Source organism: Abramis brama (assembly GCF_963993115.1).
Source record: "Abramis brama genome assembly, chromosome: 16".
Classification (NCBI taxonomy): Eukaryota; Metazoa; Chordata; class Actinopteri; order Cypriniformes; family Leuciscidae; genus Abramis; species Abramis brama.
The window spans coordinates 1,419,819-1,432,992 of NC_139978.1; the positions used below are offsets into that span (position 1 = coordinate 1,419,819).

At 44.2% G+C, this 13,174-nt stretch overlaps 1 protein-coding gene across 1 annotated transcript in view; it reads left to right on the forward strand.

Annotated features, from left to right (window-relative positions):
* Positions 1 to 13,174, forward strand: part of LOC311066064 (E3 ubiquitin-protein ligase TRIM35-like) — a 37,941-nt gene that overhangs the window by 19,056 nt on the left and 5,711 nt on the right. The window contains exons 3-4 of the mRNA XM_084087037.1: positions 6,454 to 6,684; positions 6,762 to 6,784. Of these exons, the coding sequence (XP_083943163.1) occupies positions 6,454 to 6,684; positions 6,762 to 6,784 (254 nt within the window). The remainder of the gene's footprint in view (positions 1 to 6,453; positions 6,685 to 6,761; positions 6,785 to 13,174) is intronic.

Here is a 13,174-nt window from a genome sequence, read left to right on the forward strand (position 1 = left end):
ATAGCAACCACCCAGAACACCCTAGCAACCGCCTAGCAACCACCCAGAATACCCTAGCAACCGCCTAGCAACCACCCAGAATACCCTAGCAACCGCCTAGCAACACCATAGCAACCACCCAGAACACCATAGCAACCACCCAGAACAACATGAATAAGCCATATCTCAGCACCAGAACATCGTACAGACATGGTTGTTGGCTCGTATGCAATCATGTATAACACCCTAGCAACCGAGTGGCGAGTTTTGCCACTGCAAGCACCACTTCACATTTTCTTCAGGAAATGTACATTCTAGTTATTATTATTATTCTTCTGTTAAAAACTGTTGACTCAAACTCGTCCTAGAGCTTTAACTCTACATACTCCAAACTCGGCTCAGACACTCAAACTGATCTGAAGTTAGTTGCTATATCTTTTCAGACTGATCGGACTTACGGTTTTCCTAAAAATGACGATCAAAACTCGGAAAAACTCCCATTGACTTACATTGGGGAGTTCTAAAAACATTTGAATCCAAACTGCCGTTTTCACACACACAGACTCCAAAGGGCCTGACAGCCCTGCGTCTCTCCCTCTCTCTCTCCCTCAGAGGATTTATATTATCAAGCAACCAATAAGTAATGGCCTAAAATCTTCATAGCCACACCATAGCAACCAGTTTCAGCACCCTAGCAACCACTAAGAGCTCCCTAGCAACCACCCTAAACCAAAAAAATTTTTTTTTTACATTTTTTGGTATTTTTTAACGCAATATTACACTCGTGGCCTTGCGATATTGCTCCATGCTTGTGCCTATTCGGCCATAGGCACGAGGCCGCAGGCCGAGTGCCGTACTGAAGGCACTCGTTATTAAAGATTTTAAGAACTCTATAAAAACTCCATAGTAACCATCTTTGACAACTACCAACCACCTAGTAACACCATAGCAACTACCAAAAATACCTTAGCAACCATCTTGAACACCCTAGCAACATCTAGAAATGCTCTAGTAACCACCAAATATACCCTAGCAACCACCCAGAACACCCTAGCAACTGCCTAGCAACCCCCCAGAACACCTAGCAACTGCCTAGCAACCACCCAGAACACCTAGCAACTGCCTAGCAACAACCCAGAACACCCTAGCAACCGCCTAGCAACACCATAGCAACCTGCCAGAACACCCTAGCAACCGCCTAGCAACCACCCAGAATACCTTAGCAACCGCCTAGCAACACCATAGCAACCACCCAGAACACCCTAGCAACCGCCTAGCAACCACCCAAAATACCCTAGCAACCGCCTAGCAACACCATAGCAACCACCCAGAACACCCTAGCAACCGCCTAGCAACCACCCAGAATACCTTAGCAACCGCCTAGCAACACCATAGCAACCACTCAGAACACCCTAGCAACTGCCTAACAACCACCCAGAACACCCTAGCAACCACCCAAAATATCCTAGCAACCGCCTAGCAACCACCCAGAACACCCTACAACCGCCTAGCAACCACCCAGAACACCCTAGCAACCACCCAAAATACCCTAGCAACCGCCTAGCAACCACCCAAAAGACCCTAGCAACCACCGAAAATATCTTAGAAACCGCCTAGCAACTACCCAAAAGACCCTAGCAACCACCCAAAATGCCCTAGCAACCGCCTAGCAACCACCCAGAATACCCTATCAACCACCTAAAATACCCTAGCAACCACCTAAAATACCCTAGCAACCGCCTATCAACCACCCAAAAGACCCTAGCAACCACCCAAAATATCCTAGCAACCGCCTAGCAACCACCCAGAACACCCTAGTAACCACCCAGAATACCCTAGCAACCGCCTAGCAACCACCCAGAACACCCTAGCAACCACCCAAAATACCCTAGCAACCGCCTAGCAACCACCCAAAAGACCCTAGCAACCACCGAAAATATCTTAGAAACCGCCTAGCAACTACCCAAAAGACCCTAGCAACCACCCAAAATACCCTAGCAACCGCCTAGCAACCACCCAGAATACCCTAGCAACCACCTAAAATACCCTAGCAACCACCTAAAATACCCTAGCAACCGCCTATAAACCACCCAAAAGACCCTAGCAACCACCCAAAATATCCTAGCAACCGCCTAGCAACCACCCAGAACACCCTAGCAACCGCCTAGCAACCACCCAGAACACCCTAGCAACCACCCAAAACACCCTAGCAACCGCCTAGCAACCACCCAAAAGACCCTAGCAACCACCAGAAATATCCTAGCAACCGCCTAGCAACCACTCAGAATACCCTAGCAACCGCCTACCAAAAAACTTTCTGGTCCAAACTTTCTCAAGCCAACTTAAAGTTTGTCTCGACGAACTTTCGCATCTAGTTAAGTTGGCTTGAGAGAGCCAACATATTGAAATCCTATTTAAACTTATTATTATTATTATTCTTCTGTTAAAAACTGTTGACTCAAACTCGTCCTAGAGCTTTAACTCTACATACTCCAAACTCGGCTCAGACACTCAAACTGATCTGAAGTTAGTTGCTATATCTTTTCAGACTGATCGGACTTACGGTTTTCCTAAAAATGACGATCAAAACTCGGAAAAACTCCCATTGACTTACATTGGGGAGTTCTAAAAACATTTGAATCCAAACTGCCGTTTTCACACACACAGACTCCAAAGGGCCTGACAGCCCTGCGTCTCTCCCTCTCTCTCTCCCTCAGAGGATTTATATTATCAAGCAACCAATAAGTAATGGCCTAAAATCTTCATAGCCACACCATAGCAACCAGTTTCAGCACCCTAGCAACCACTAAGAGCTCCCTAGCAACCACCCTAAACCAAAAAAATTTTTTTTTTACATTTTTTTGTATTTTTTAACGCAATATTACACTCGTGGCCTTGCGATATTGCTCCATGCTTGTGCCTATTCGGCCATAGGCACGAGGCCGCAGGCCGAGTGCCGTACTGAAGGCACTCGTTATTAAAGATTTTAAGAACTCTATAAAAACTCCATAGTAACCATCTTTGACAACTACCAACCACCTAGTAACACCATAGCAACTACCAAAAATACCTTAGCAACCATCTTGAACACCCTAGCAACATCTAGAAATGCTCTAGTAACCACCAAATATACCCTAGCAACCACCCAGAACACCCTAGCAACTGCCTAGCAACCCCCCAGAACACCTAGCAACTGCCTAGCAACCACCCAGAACACCTAGCAAACAGCCAGAACACCCTAGCAACTGCCTAGCAACCACCCAGAACACCTAGCAACTGCCTAGCAACAACCCAGAACACCCTAGCAACCGCCTAGCAACACCATAGCAACCACCCAGAACACCCTAGCAACCGCCTAGCAACCACCCAGAATACCTTAGCAACCGCCTAGCAACACCATAGCAACCACCCAGAACACCCTAGCAACCGCCTAGCAACCACCCAGAATACCTTAGCAACCGCCTAGCAACACCATAGCAACCACCCAGAACACCCTAGCAACCGCCTATCAACACCATAGCAACCACCCAGAACACCCTAGCAACCGCCTAGCAACCAGCCAGAATACCTTAGCAACCGCCCAGCAACACTATAGCAACCACCCAGAACACCCTAGCAACCACCTAGCAACAGCATAGCAACCACCCAGAACACCCTAGCAACCGCCTAGCAACCACGCAGAATACCCTAGCAACCGCCTAGCAACACCATAGTAACCACCCAGAAGACCTAGCAACCGCCTAGCAACCACCCAGAACACCCTAGCAACCACCCAAAATACCCTAGCAACCGCCTAGCAACCACCCAAAATACCCTAGCAACCGCCTAGCAACCGCCTAGCAACCATCCAAAATATCCTAGCAACCGCCTAGCAACCACCCAGAACACCCTAGTAACCACCCAGAACACCCTAGCAACCACCTAGCAACCACCCAGAACACCCTAGCAACCACCCAAAATACCCTAGCAACCGCCTAGCAACCACCCAGAACACCCTAGCAACCACCGAAAATATCTTAGAAACCGCCTAGCAACTACCCAAAAGACCCAAGCAACCACCCAAAATACCCTAGCAACCGCCTAGCAACCACCCAGAATACCCTAGCAACCACCTAAAATACCCTAGCAACCACCTAAAATACCCTAGCAACCGCCTATCAACCACCCAAAAGACCCTAGCAACCACTCAAAATATCCTAGCAACCGCCTAGCAACCACCCAGAACACCCTAGCAACCGCCTAGCAACCACCCAGAACACCCTAGCAACCACCCAAAATACCCTAGCAACTGCCTAGCAACCACCCAAAAGACCCTAGCAACCACCAGAAATATCCTAGCAACTGCCTGGCAACCACTCAGAATACCCTAGCAACCGCCTAGCAAAAAACTTTCTGGTCCAAACTTTCTCAAGCCAACTTAAAGTTTGTCTCGACGAACTTTCGCATCTAGTTATTATTATTCTTCTTACTAAAAATTTATCCCCTATCTCCTCCTAGAGCTTTAACTCTACATACTCCAAACTCGGCTCAGACCTTCAGACTATTCTGACTCGAGTTGCTTTATCTTTTCAGACTGATCGGACTTACAGTTTTCCTAAAAATGCCGATCAAAACTCGGAAAAACTCCCATTGACTTGCATTGGGGAGTTCTAAAAAATTCAAATCTAGATTCAAACTGACCAACCGACAAAAATTTAAATCTAAACACCTTGAAGACTTATTCAAACTGCCGTTCTATATACAATATAAGCCATTGAGACTCAATTAAACTAATAAACTCATCTATCTATCTACTTCAAACTATTTTAAACTTTAAACTACTTTAAACTTCAAACTAAATTAAACTTCAAACTAATATAAACTTTAAACTACTTTAAACTTCAAACTTAAGCTTTAACTCATTTAAACTTATAAACTGTAAACTCATTTAAACTTATAAACTGTAAACTCATTTAAACTTATAAACTAAACTCAAAAACTTGTACACTTATAAACTCTAAACTCATAAACTCTGAGTGTGTGTGTGTGTGTGTGTGTAAACACACACACACACACTCTAAACTCATTTAAACAAACTCTAAACTCATTTAAACTTATAAACGCAAAACTCAAAAACTCGTAAACTACTTTAAACTTCAAACCACTTTAAACTTCTTAAGTTTAAAGCTCCCAGCTCCCAAGCAACTCCATAGCAACCAAACTTGAGTACCCTAGCAACCGTTTTACAAGACCTATATCTCTGCATCAGAACTTCGTATAGAGATGAGGTTTGGCTCTTTTGACTCATGCTAGCAAACAGCACTTCCAACATGCTACACATGCTAGCAGTGAATAGCTACATGCTAATAGCAATTAGTTAAGTGCTAAATCATGCCAAGATCATGCTAAGAACTCTATAAAAACTCCATAGTAACCATCTGTAACAACTACCAACCACCTAGTAACACCATAGCAACCACCCAGAATACCTTAGTAACCGCCTAGCAACACCATAACAACCACCCAGAACACCCTAGCAACCACCCAGAATACCCTAGCAACTGCCTAGCAACACCATAGCAACAACCCAGAACACCCTAGCAACCACCCAGAATACCTTAGCAACCGCCTAGCAACACCATAGCAACCACCCAGAACACCCTAGCAACCGCCTAGCAACCACCAAGAACACCCAAGCAACCGCCTAGCAACCACCCAGAATACCCTAGCAACTGCCTAGCAACACCATAGCAACCACCCAGAACACCCTAGCAACCACCTAGCAACCACCCAGAACACCCTAGCAACCGCCTAGCAACCACCAAGAATACCCTAGCAACCACCTAGCAACACCATAACAACCACCCAAAACACCCTAGCAACCCACTAGAAAACCCCCAACAACTTTTTAACTGTAAACTACTTTAAACTTCAAACTGATTTAAACTTTAAACTAATTTAAACGTTAGACTAATTTAAACTTTAAACTAATTTAAACTTCAAACTAATTTAAACTTCAAACTAATTTAAACTTTAAAGTAATTTAAAATTTAAACTACTTTAAACTTGAAACTAATTTAAACTTTAAACTAATTTAAACTTTAGACTAATTTAAACTTTAAACTAATTTAAGCTTCAAACTAATTTAGACTTTAAACTATTTTAAACTTCTAACTAATTTGAACTTTAAACTAATTTAAACTTCAAACTACTTTAAACTCCAAACTGCTTTAAACTTCTTCAAACTTTCTGGTCCAGCTTTCTCAAGCCAACTTAAAGTTTGTCTCGACGAACTTTTTAATCTAGTTTTCATTACAGCTGTTGGATCACTATATACAGTTATGATTTGATATAATGGATAACAGTTTATTATTTCTGTAAATGACTAGCAGCAATCTGCTTCTGGGTTGTTTTATGTCGGGTATCCGAGTTTATCTTGGATATTAATGATGTGTGTCGATTGAGATGACTGAAGTGAATGTGATGTGATTTCAGTCTCAAGCTGAGCACACAGAGCGTCAGATTAAACAGCAGTTTGAGAAGCTTCATCAGTTTCTCAGAGATGAAGAAGAAGCTACAGTCACTGCACTGAGGGAGGAAGAGGAGCAGAAGAAGCAGAGGATGAAGGAGAAGCTGGAGGAGATGAACACACACATCTCAGCTCTTTCACACACAATCAAAGACATGGAGGAGATGATGAAAGCCAATGACGTCTGCTTTCTGAAGGTCTGATTTCAGATCATTGGTTGATTGATTGATGATTGATTGAGTTCTTGATGATAAATGGTGTGTTTGTTCTGCAGGAGTTTCCAGTCTCAATGGAAAGGTGAGTGATCTGCTCCTGTCTCTGGTCTCTCTGGTTATGATCCAAAGCATGGGCGTCATAACCATTGTATATGGGTGGGACAAGACCCACCCACTTTTTAAGACCAATGATATTGGACCCACTTACTTTTACCGTCTTGTAGCGTTTATGGTAACAATCGTAATTAGGTCATATATGAAATATTAGCTCGAGCAGTAAGGAAATTTGGGGAAATATTAAAAATCATAACTCATAGTCATAATTCATAAATTTCACATATGCTATTACATTACCTGCTAACTATCAAAAATATTTCGTTCTATAACTGGTCTCTCATCAGTCATTCGACCAGCGAATGCTTTGATTATACCAGTTAAGAAGGAATATTTATATTATCAAACCTCAGACAGATTCTCTCCTGGCCGTGGATGCAAATTGCTGGGTTTATGAATTAAAATAAAGAGCTAGTAGCTAGATCTTATCGCAATTTCATTGACAATTACATTGGTGGGATTGTAACACAGAGTCAGTCAAAGTATAAAAGATTTATTTAATCAAAAATGACACACAAAGGATTATATGCATATAGGAAGTAATATAGGCTAATCTACGTACGTAAAATTACACAAGACCCACGAACGTTTAGACAAACAAACATAAACATGACTTGATCAAAATGAAACTAGGAAGAAAGTGAGGGAGAAAGTATGGTAATTTACAAACAGAACCTTTTAAGAGACAACTGTGAAAGCAGCTTCGAGAGAGATCATTTTATACGTTACTTGCGATTCTGTTCCTTTGTCTGTGTGAAGCTGGGCTTCGGGACCACGTGCGTATCTTGGCTGGACCGTGTCTCATCGATTTGTAGGCTTGCGTTTCGCGTGAAGTTCTTAAAAGCTTACTTGAAAGTAACATTACCGAGTGAAGACTTCTTTTCCCTGTACGGGAAAGGCGAGAAAACTTAGTTACAGGACGAAGCTGGATTTTTACATCCGCGGTTCGTTTGGATGAAGGCCCTGTGCCTTCTCCCGCTCCGCTGCTGGTGCAGGGAGGGGTGAGAGTTCAGAGTTCGGAGTCACGAGGGTGAGAGTGTATGAGAGCAGAGAGAGAGAGCGTCTGCTTGTGTTGTGGTTTTTAAAGCAGCGCGGGGTAACGCCCTGTTTGATGACGGGACCCAATGGAATCTTTCGGTTCTGAGGCGGGAGCGTTTCATTGTTTGTGAAGGAACGCCTCTTCTGATCGTACACAGAAAAATGCATTAAAACTTTAATACCACATTATGTCTAGGAATAAACATTTGTGCGGAATATAGTTTATATTTCTGTACAAAGAAGCTCAGTACGATCCGTAGGATATCATACCCGACATTAATATCAGTTAATGAAACAGATACATCTCAAATGTATCAACACACGTGTCCATTACATCTGCAGAGGTGCATAAATATCTCAATTTATCCCATCACAACCCATAGACAAGAAAACTACATAAAAACATTTTGATAATGGTTCATGCGTGTGTGTAACTTGTATTTTAGGAGTTTCAGAGTGGTTTGGTGTGTGTGTGATTCAGAGCGGGTTTTCTGTTGAGATCGGAATGTCAGTAATGTCTTTGAAGCTCACACTGTCGAGAGGGGGGAAGTGAGTCATAAAAAGGGTTTCAGATACAGACTTTGCCAAGTCTGTGGGAATTAGAAAGTGTCTTCACTTTTAATTAGTATATCAATTAAAAGTCCATTTTTACCCATCGAGCCATAGTCGCTACATTCCCCCTTTTTGTTAGATGAAGACCTCGGAGGGACTTCATCGAACAACAAATCAGCGCAATGGTCGATGGCAAGTGGCTGATGACTGAGGACTCAGGTCAAATGAGGTTTAGGCGAGCCCCGGATCGGGACCCCCTTTTTGCGGTTCCATAGGAAACCACCAGACACGGCTTTGTGAGCTTTGCTGTGGCTGCTCACATTTGGTAGGGTCTGGTACAGGGTGAAAGCCAAGACGGGAGTCAGGGCGTGGTCGGTTGCTGTGGAGGTACACAGCGCAGCGTCAGCTGCGGTCCAGGTATGGACACAGGTGAGGTGTTCAGGCTGGGCGGTTGCCCATGCTTGGAGGGACTGTGTTGAGTGCGAGTCCTGCCTTGGTGTTCAGGACTCAGGGTTGCTCTCTCCGTGCGATGCCGGATGCCGGACCTGGTGATGTCTGATTGTGGCTGCTTTCTCGCGAACCACCACAGCATCCTGTTAGAGGCAATAGGGAGAGAGAGAGAGAGAGAGAAGGAGAAAACAAAAAAAATAAAAAATTTCAGCGAGGGACGTCCTTGGTTGGCTTAGGACAGTCTTTTGTTTTCGCTGAGGTTGGTATGCCACATGCTTTAATGTACCATGTGTGGCTTTGATGCTGCGGTGTTCAGTACATGGTGTGTTTACTGGGCACGCTTGACCCCCCTTTTGTGCGCTGTGACCTTACAAGCTGTGGCGCTGTGATGGCAACATGTGCACAATGCGATTTGAAAGTCCGGTGAACGCAGCATGTGCTTGGACTCAGAGAGCAATCTGAGTTACTGGCTTTCAGTGTTCAGATGTCGTGCGAGGGTGGTAGGTGGGGTAAGCGGTGGCATTGGACAAGTTTGTTCTTCAGAGGCCCGCATGACCTTGTTTGTACACAGCGGAGGCCGCGTTAGTGGCTCTGAGGTGTGCAGTGTGTTGTTAAAGTTCGTTCGTGCTGTGTAATCACTGCAATCATGAGGGTGTTTGAGTGGTCGTTGTGTGACCATGTAAAGTGTTCGAACCACCCCCTTTTCGATCCGTTTCCTTAGGAACGTTGGCGTTTGAGCTGGTGAGGTGATCGGAGGGTGGCTCAGGCTGATGTCGGTGCTGTCACTTTGTGAAGTGCTGTCACTTTGTGAGGTGACAGTTAGCATTGTAGCCTGTGGATGGAAAGCAATGTTCTGGGTGCTTGTTTCAGGTTTTATGCTGAGGCATAAAATGTCAGGCCTGTTCTATTCGCCCGTCCTGTGAAGGAGCTCTTTCAGCACACTCAGGATGTCAGTTGTATCAGAAGTGGCTGCGCTGTCTTCATTGTGGGGTGTAGGTTCCGTAGGAATAATGTTCTGAAGGCGACATTTTCTTCCACGTCGGTTCTGCTGGATGTCAAGGGCTTGGAAAAACCCTGGGTCTGATTCTCAGCAGGTACAGTGCGTCCCAAGCGGTCGCGTTGGGGACAGTGTGTAAATGAAAGTCAATGTCTGAAAGGTACGTGTACATTGTGGTCTTCAGCAAACATAGGGATGTTTCTGGCCATCTTGTCAAAGCTTGTGGGGTGAGAGAGCTGTTTGTTGGGGGCCCAATCCGTCTGGGGGGATTCTGACCCATTACAGCTCTACTCACTTCAGCTTGTGATGTGTTGACAGGCATGGTGTGGTGCAGTGGGCTTGCGCCCGCCTTTTCAGCTTTGTGTGTGTGGCTGAAAGGCACAGACTCGCTGGAAGGGGATAACAGTGTGAGGTGTGTTTCCCCTTCCCGGTCACCTTTAAGTCTGTCAAAATGTGCAAGTTCTTTGTGAGCAATGTCAAGTTCGTACCTGAGATCATGACTTAGCTGAGTAAGCTGATGGAGTTCAGCTCAGGCCATTCGTAAATGGGTTTTACGGGCCTTGATTTCAGAGTCTTTGTCTCTGAGTTCAATATGTGCTCTCTCTATGAGAGCTTCAGCCAGTCGGAGTCTTTCGTCGAGTTCCTTCCTGGTGTTGTCCTCCGACTGCTGGCTGCCGTCTGTGTGTAGACGGAGGTCGTCTAGGGCATTTTGAAGTCTTTCAACTTCCTGACGCAGTGTTGCGTTGGTCTCGTCCTCTTGCAGGGAGAGTAGCTGGTCTAGACGACTTTGGGTGTGGTCCCGGTCCTTCCGGGCCGCTGTGGCTTGAAGCCGTAGTGTGGCTGTCTTTTGCTGCAGGTCGGCGTTGCTCCTTTCGCTGTCCCGGGCCCTGGCGACGAGTTTGAGTGCGAGGTTTCCGAAGATTTTGGACAGCTGCTCGTGGCTGTATGTCTGGGCTGGATCATGGGACTCGAACTGGTCCAGGTCTGTGTCCCGTTGCTCTTGGCTCAAGATCGTCTTAGCGGACTGCAGGACAGGGTGAGCTCGACATCTCCGCTTACTGTTGGCGAGAGAGCACAGCACACACAAAAAGAAAACAAAATGCAAGTTTGTTTTTAGGTTAATGCGCTAGACTCATACGGGCCGCTGCCGTTATGAGAATTTGGGCTAACTGATGCTGACAGTTAGCGGAGCCAATTGCGTGGGTACGTTTTAGACCCACAATAGAAATTTTGGCAGGCGGTAGCCTGGTGGTCGCCTGGCGATGCCAACTTTGATCGTCACTCTATTATTCAGCTTTCCTGGGGGTCTCTCTATAAGGTTCTGTCTCTAAGTGAAATGAGGGAACAAATCACACAGAAAAGAGAGAGATAAAGGTGAGAGCAGAGAAAAAGGTAAACACAACACAAGGAAGTGAATTGATCTGCAAATGAAATGTTGTAAACAATAACACGGGGAGCGTTATTTAAAATAGAGGCCTAAGCCTCTTAAACACTGCTAGAGTTCCTGATAGGTCCAGCAGGCGTGAGTTATCGGGACAGGATCTCAGAAGAGGGGGTGTCTAAGAGAGAAAAGTAGGCCAAACACCTAAAATATGACCAGGGGAATATCTAGTATTCTGTGGTTTATAATAAGTGGAAAGGTTTTACTAAACTTATGATAAAAACGAGAGGGAATTATGATAACTGGTGGCAATTATCAGAATAAACCCTCCCCCTTTTGGAGATTGGAGAAAGAAGAAAAGATTATCTGTGAGATAAAATTTTGAATAACAACGCAGGCTTGTGATGCAGGAAAGGACTAGGCCTCTGACGTGGGTTTGGACCACAGGGGGGCGTAACTCCTTTCCACCTGGTTGAGCAGACACAATTTAAATTAAAATTCAAACTAGTTTAAATTAAAATTCAAATAAACATGCAAGAGATCCAAAGATAACAGAGGGAAGAAAATTAGAATGATAGCAGTGAAGTATCCATACTAATTATCAAAATAATTGAATTGAAAATCGGAATGATTTTTTTTTTTTTTCCAATCCTTACAATAACCTTTAAGTTATTAGAAGTGGTTATGGTTAACCACAATGTTGAGACACTTCAATGCAGACTTGAGGGGAGAAATGATAATCCGACCCAGGGGGACCACAAGGTGGCGTGCTTCCCCCCCCTGGGTGGGCTCTCAATGGACTGAGTGAATTAAATTTTAAGCTCTAATTTGATTTTCTTTTTCAAATTAAACTCAAAATGTGACAGTCAAAAACAGAAGAGAGAATTTATCTAACTCTCAAATAACATCCGCATAACAAACTCGGGGTTTTGAATGCATGTCCCATTTGAGAGCTCAGAAAAATTCAGTCTAGAAATGAAAGCATTTTTAGAGGAAACGCAGGTCTTATCTGAGAGCGTCCACGAGATGGCGTTGTTGTGCTCGTGCAGGCTGACAGTAAGAGGAAGTGCTTGTTCAGATGACGTCAGCGTGGGGGCGTATACTTTGAGAACTGCCACACACCTAAAGGCTGCCCTCTAGTGGTGGTCAGTGTAGTGATTCAGCAACTGAGGCTTGCAGACTTTCTATGTCTTTTAAGAATCACAAATAAATTCTGGCTCGCTTTGCGCGCGTTTCACAAATGTGAATTACAGGAATTTAACGTCTGTCTTCGATTACACATTTTACAGGAAACGGTTCAAATACACACAGGAATTATCATCTGTAGTGTTTACAAGTAGGAATTATCGTCTACTTTTTATGCAGGTATTTTTCATCTGCTAGTAATTACAGTCTCACGTCACACAAAATTTCACTAATATGAATTTACATGCGTGGCTTCGCACTGGGTAGCTAATCCAGTGTTTCACCAGGAGAGAATCGTTGCTAACGATTTAAGAAAGGGGCCCTAGCGACTGAAATGGGGAAACTCGCCCAGATCAGATTTATGCCTCGCACGGAAAGAGGAGAGCATCGTCCTAATTCGGCGGTAATTAAATACTGATCAGATTTATACGTACTAATTAAGAGTTTTCTTCGCCTTAACAGTCGTTTAATTTTAATACTGCAGTTTATACAATTTAACAGTGACTAAATGTTTGCCATTTGTGGACACTGTTAATTTGTAAGCTGAGCTGGCTTTGTGCCTCGGTCAGCTGGGTGAGTTCGCTTTACGACTTCTCTCACAGTTCAAAAACATGCATGCACAATTTTTAATCAACAAATCAATAAACTTATGACTGAAACTGAATTTTTCCACCAAGTAAAGTTTGAAATGCGTCGCGTTCTCCACCAATATGTAGCGTTTATGGTAACAATCGTAATTAGGTCATATATGAAAT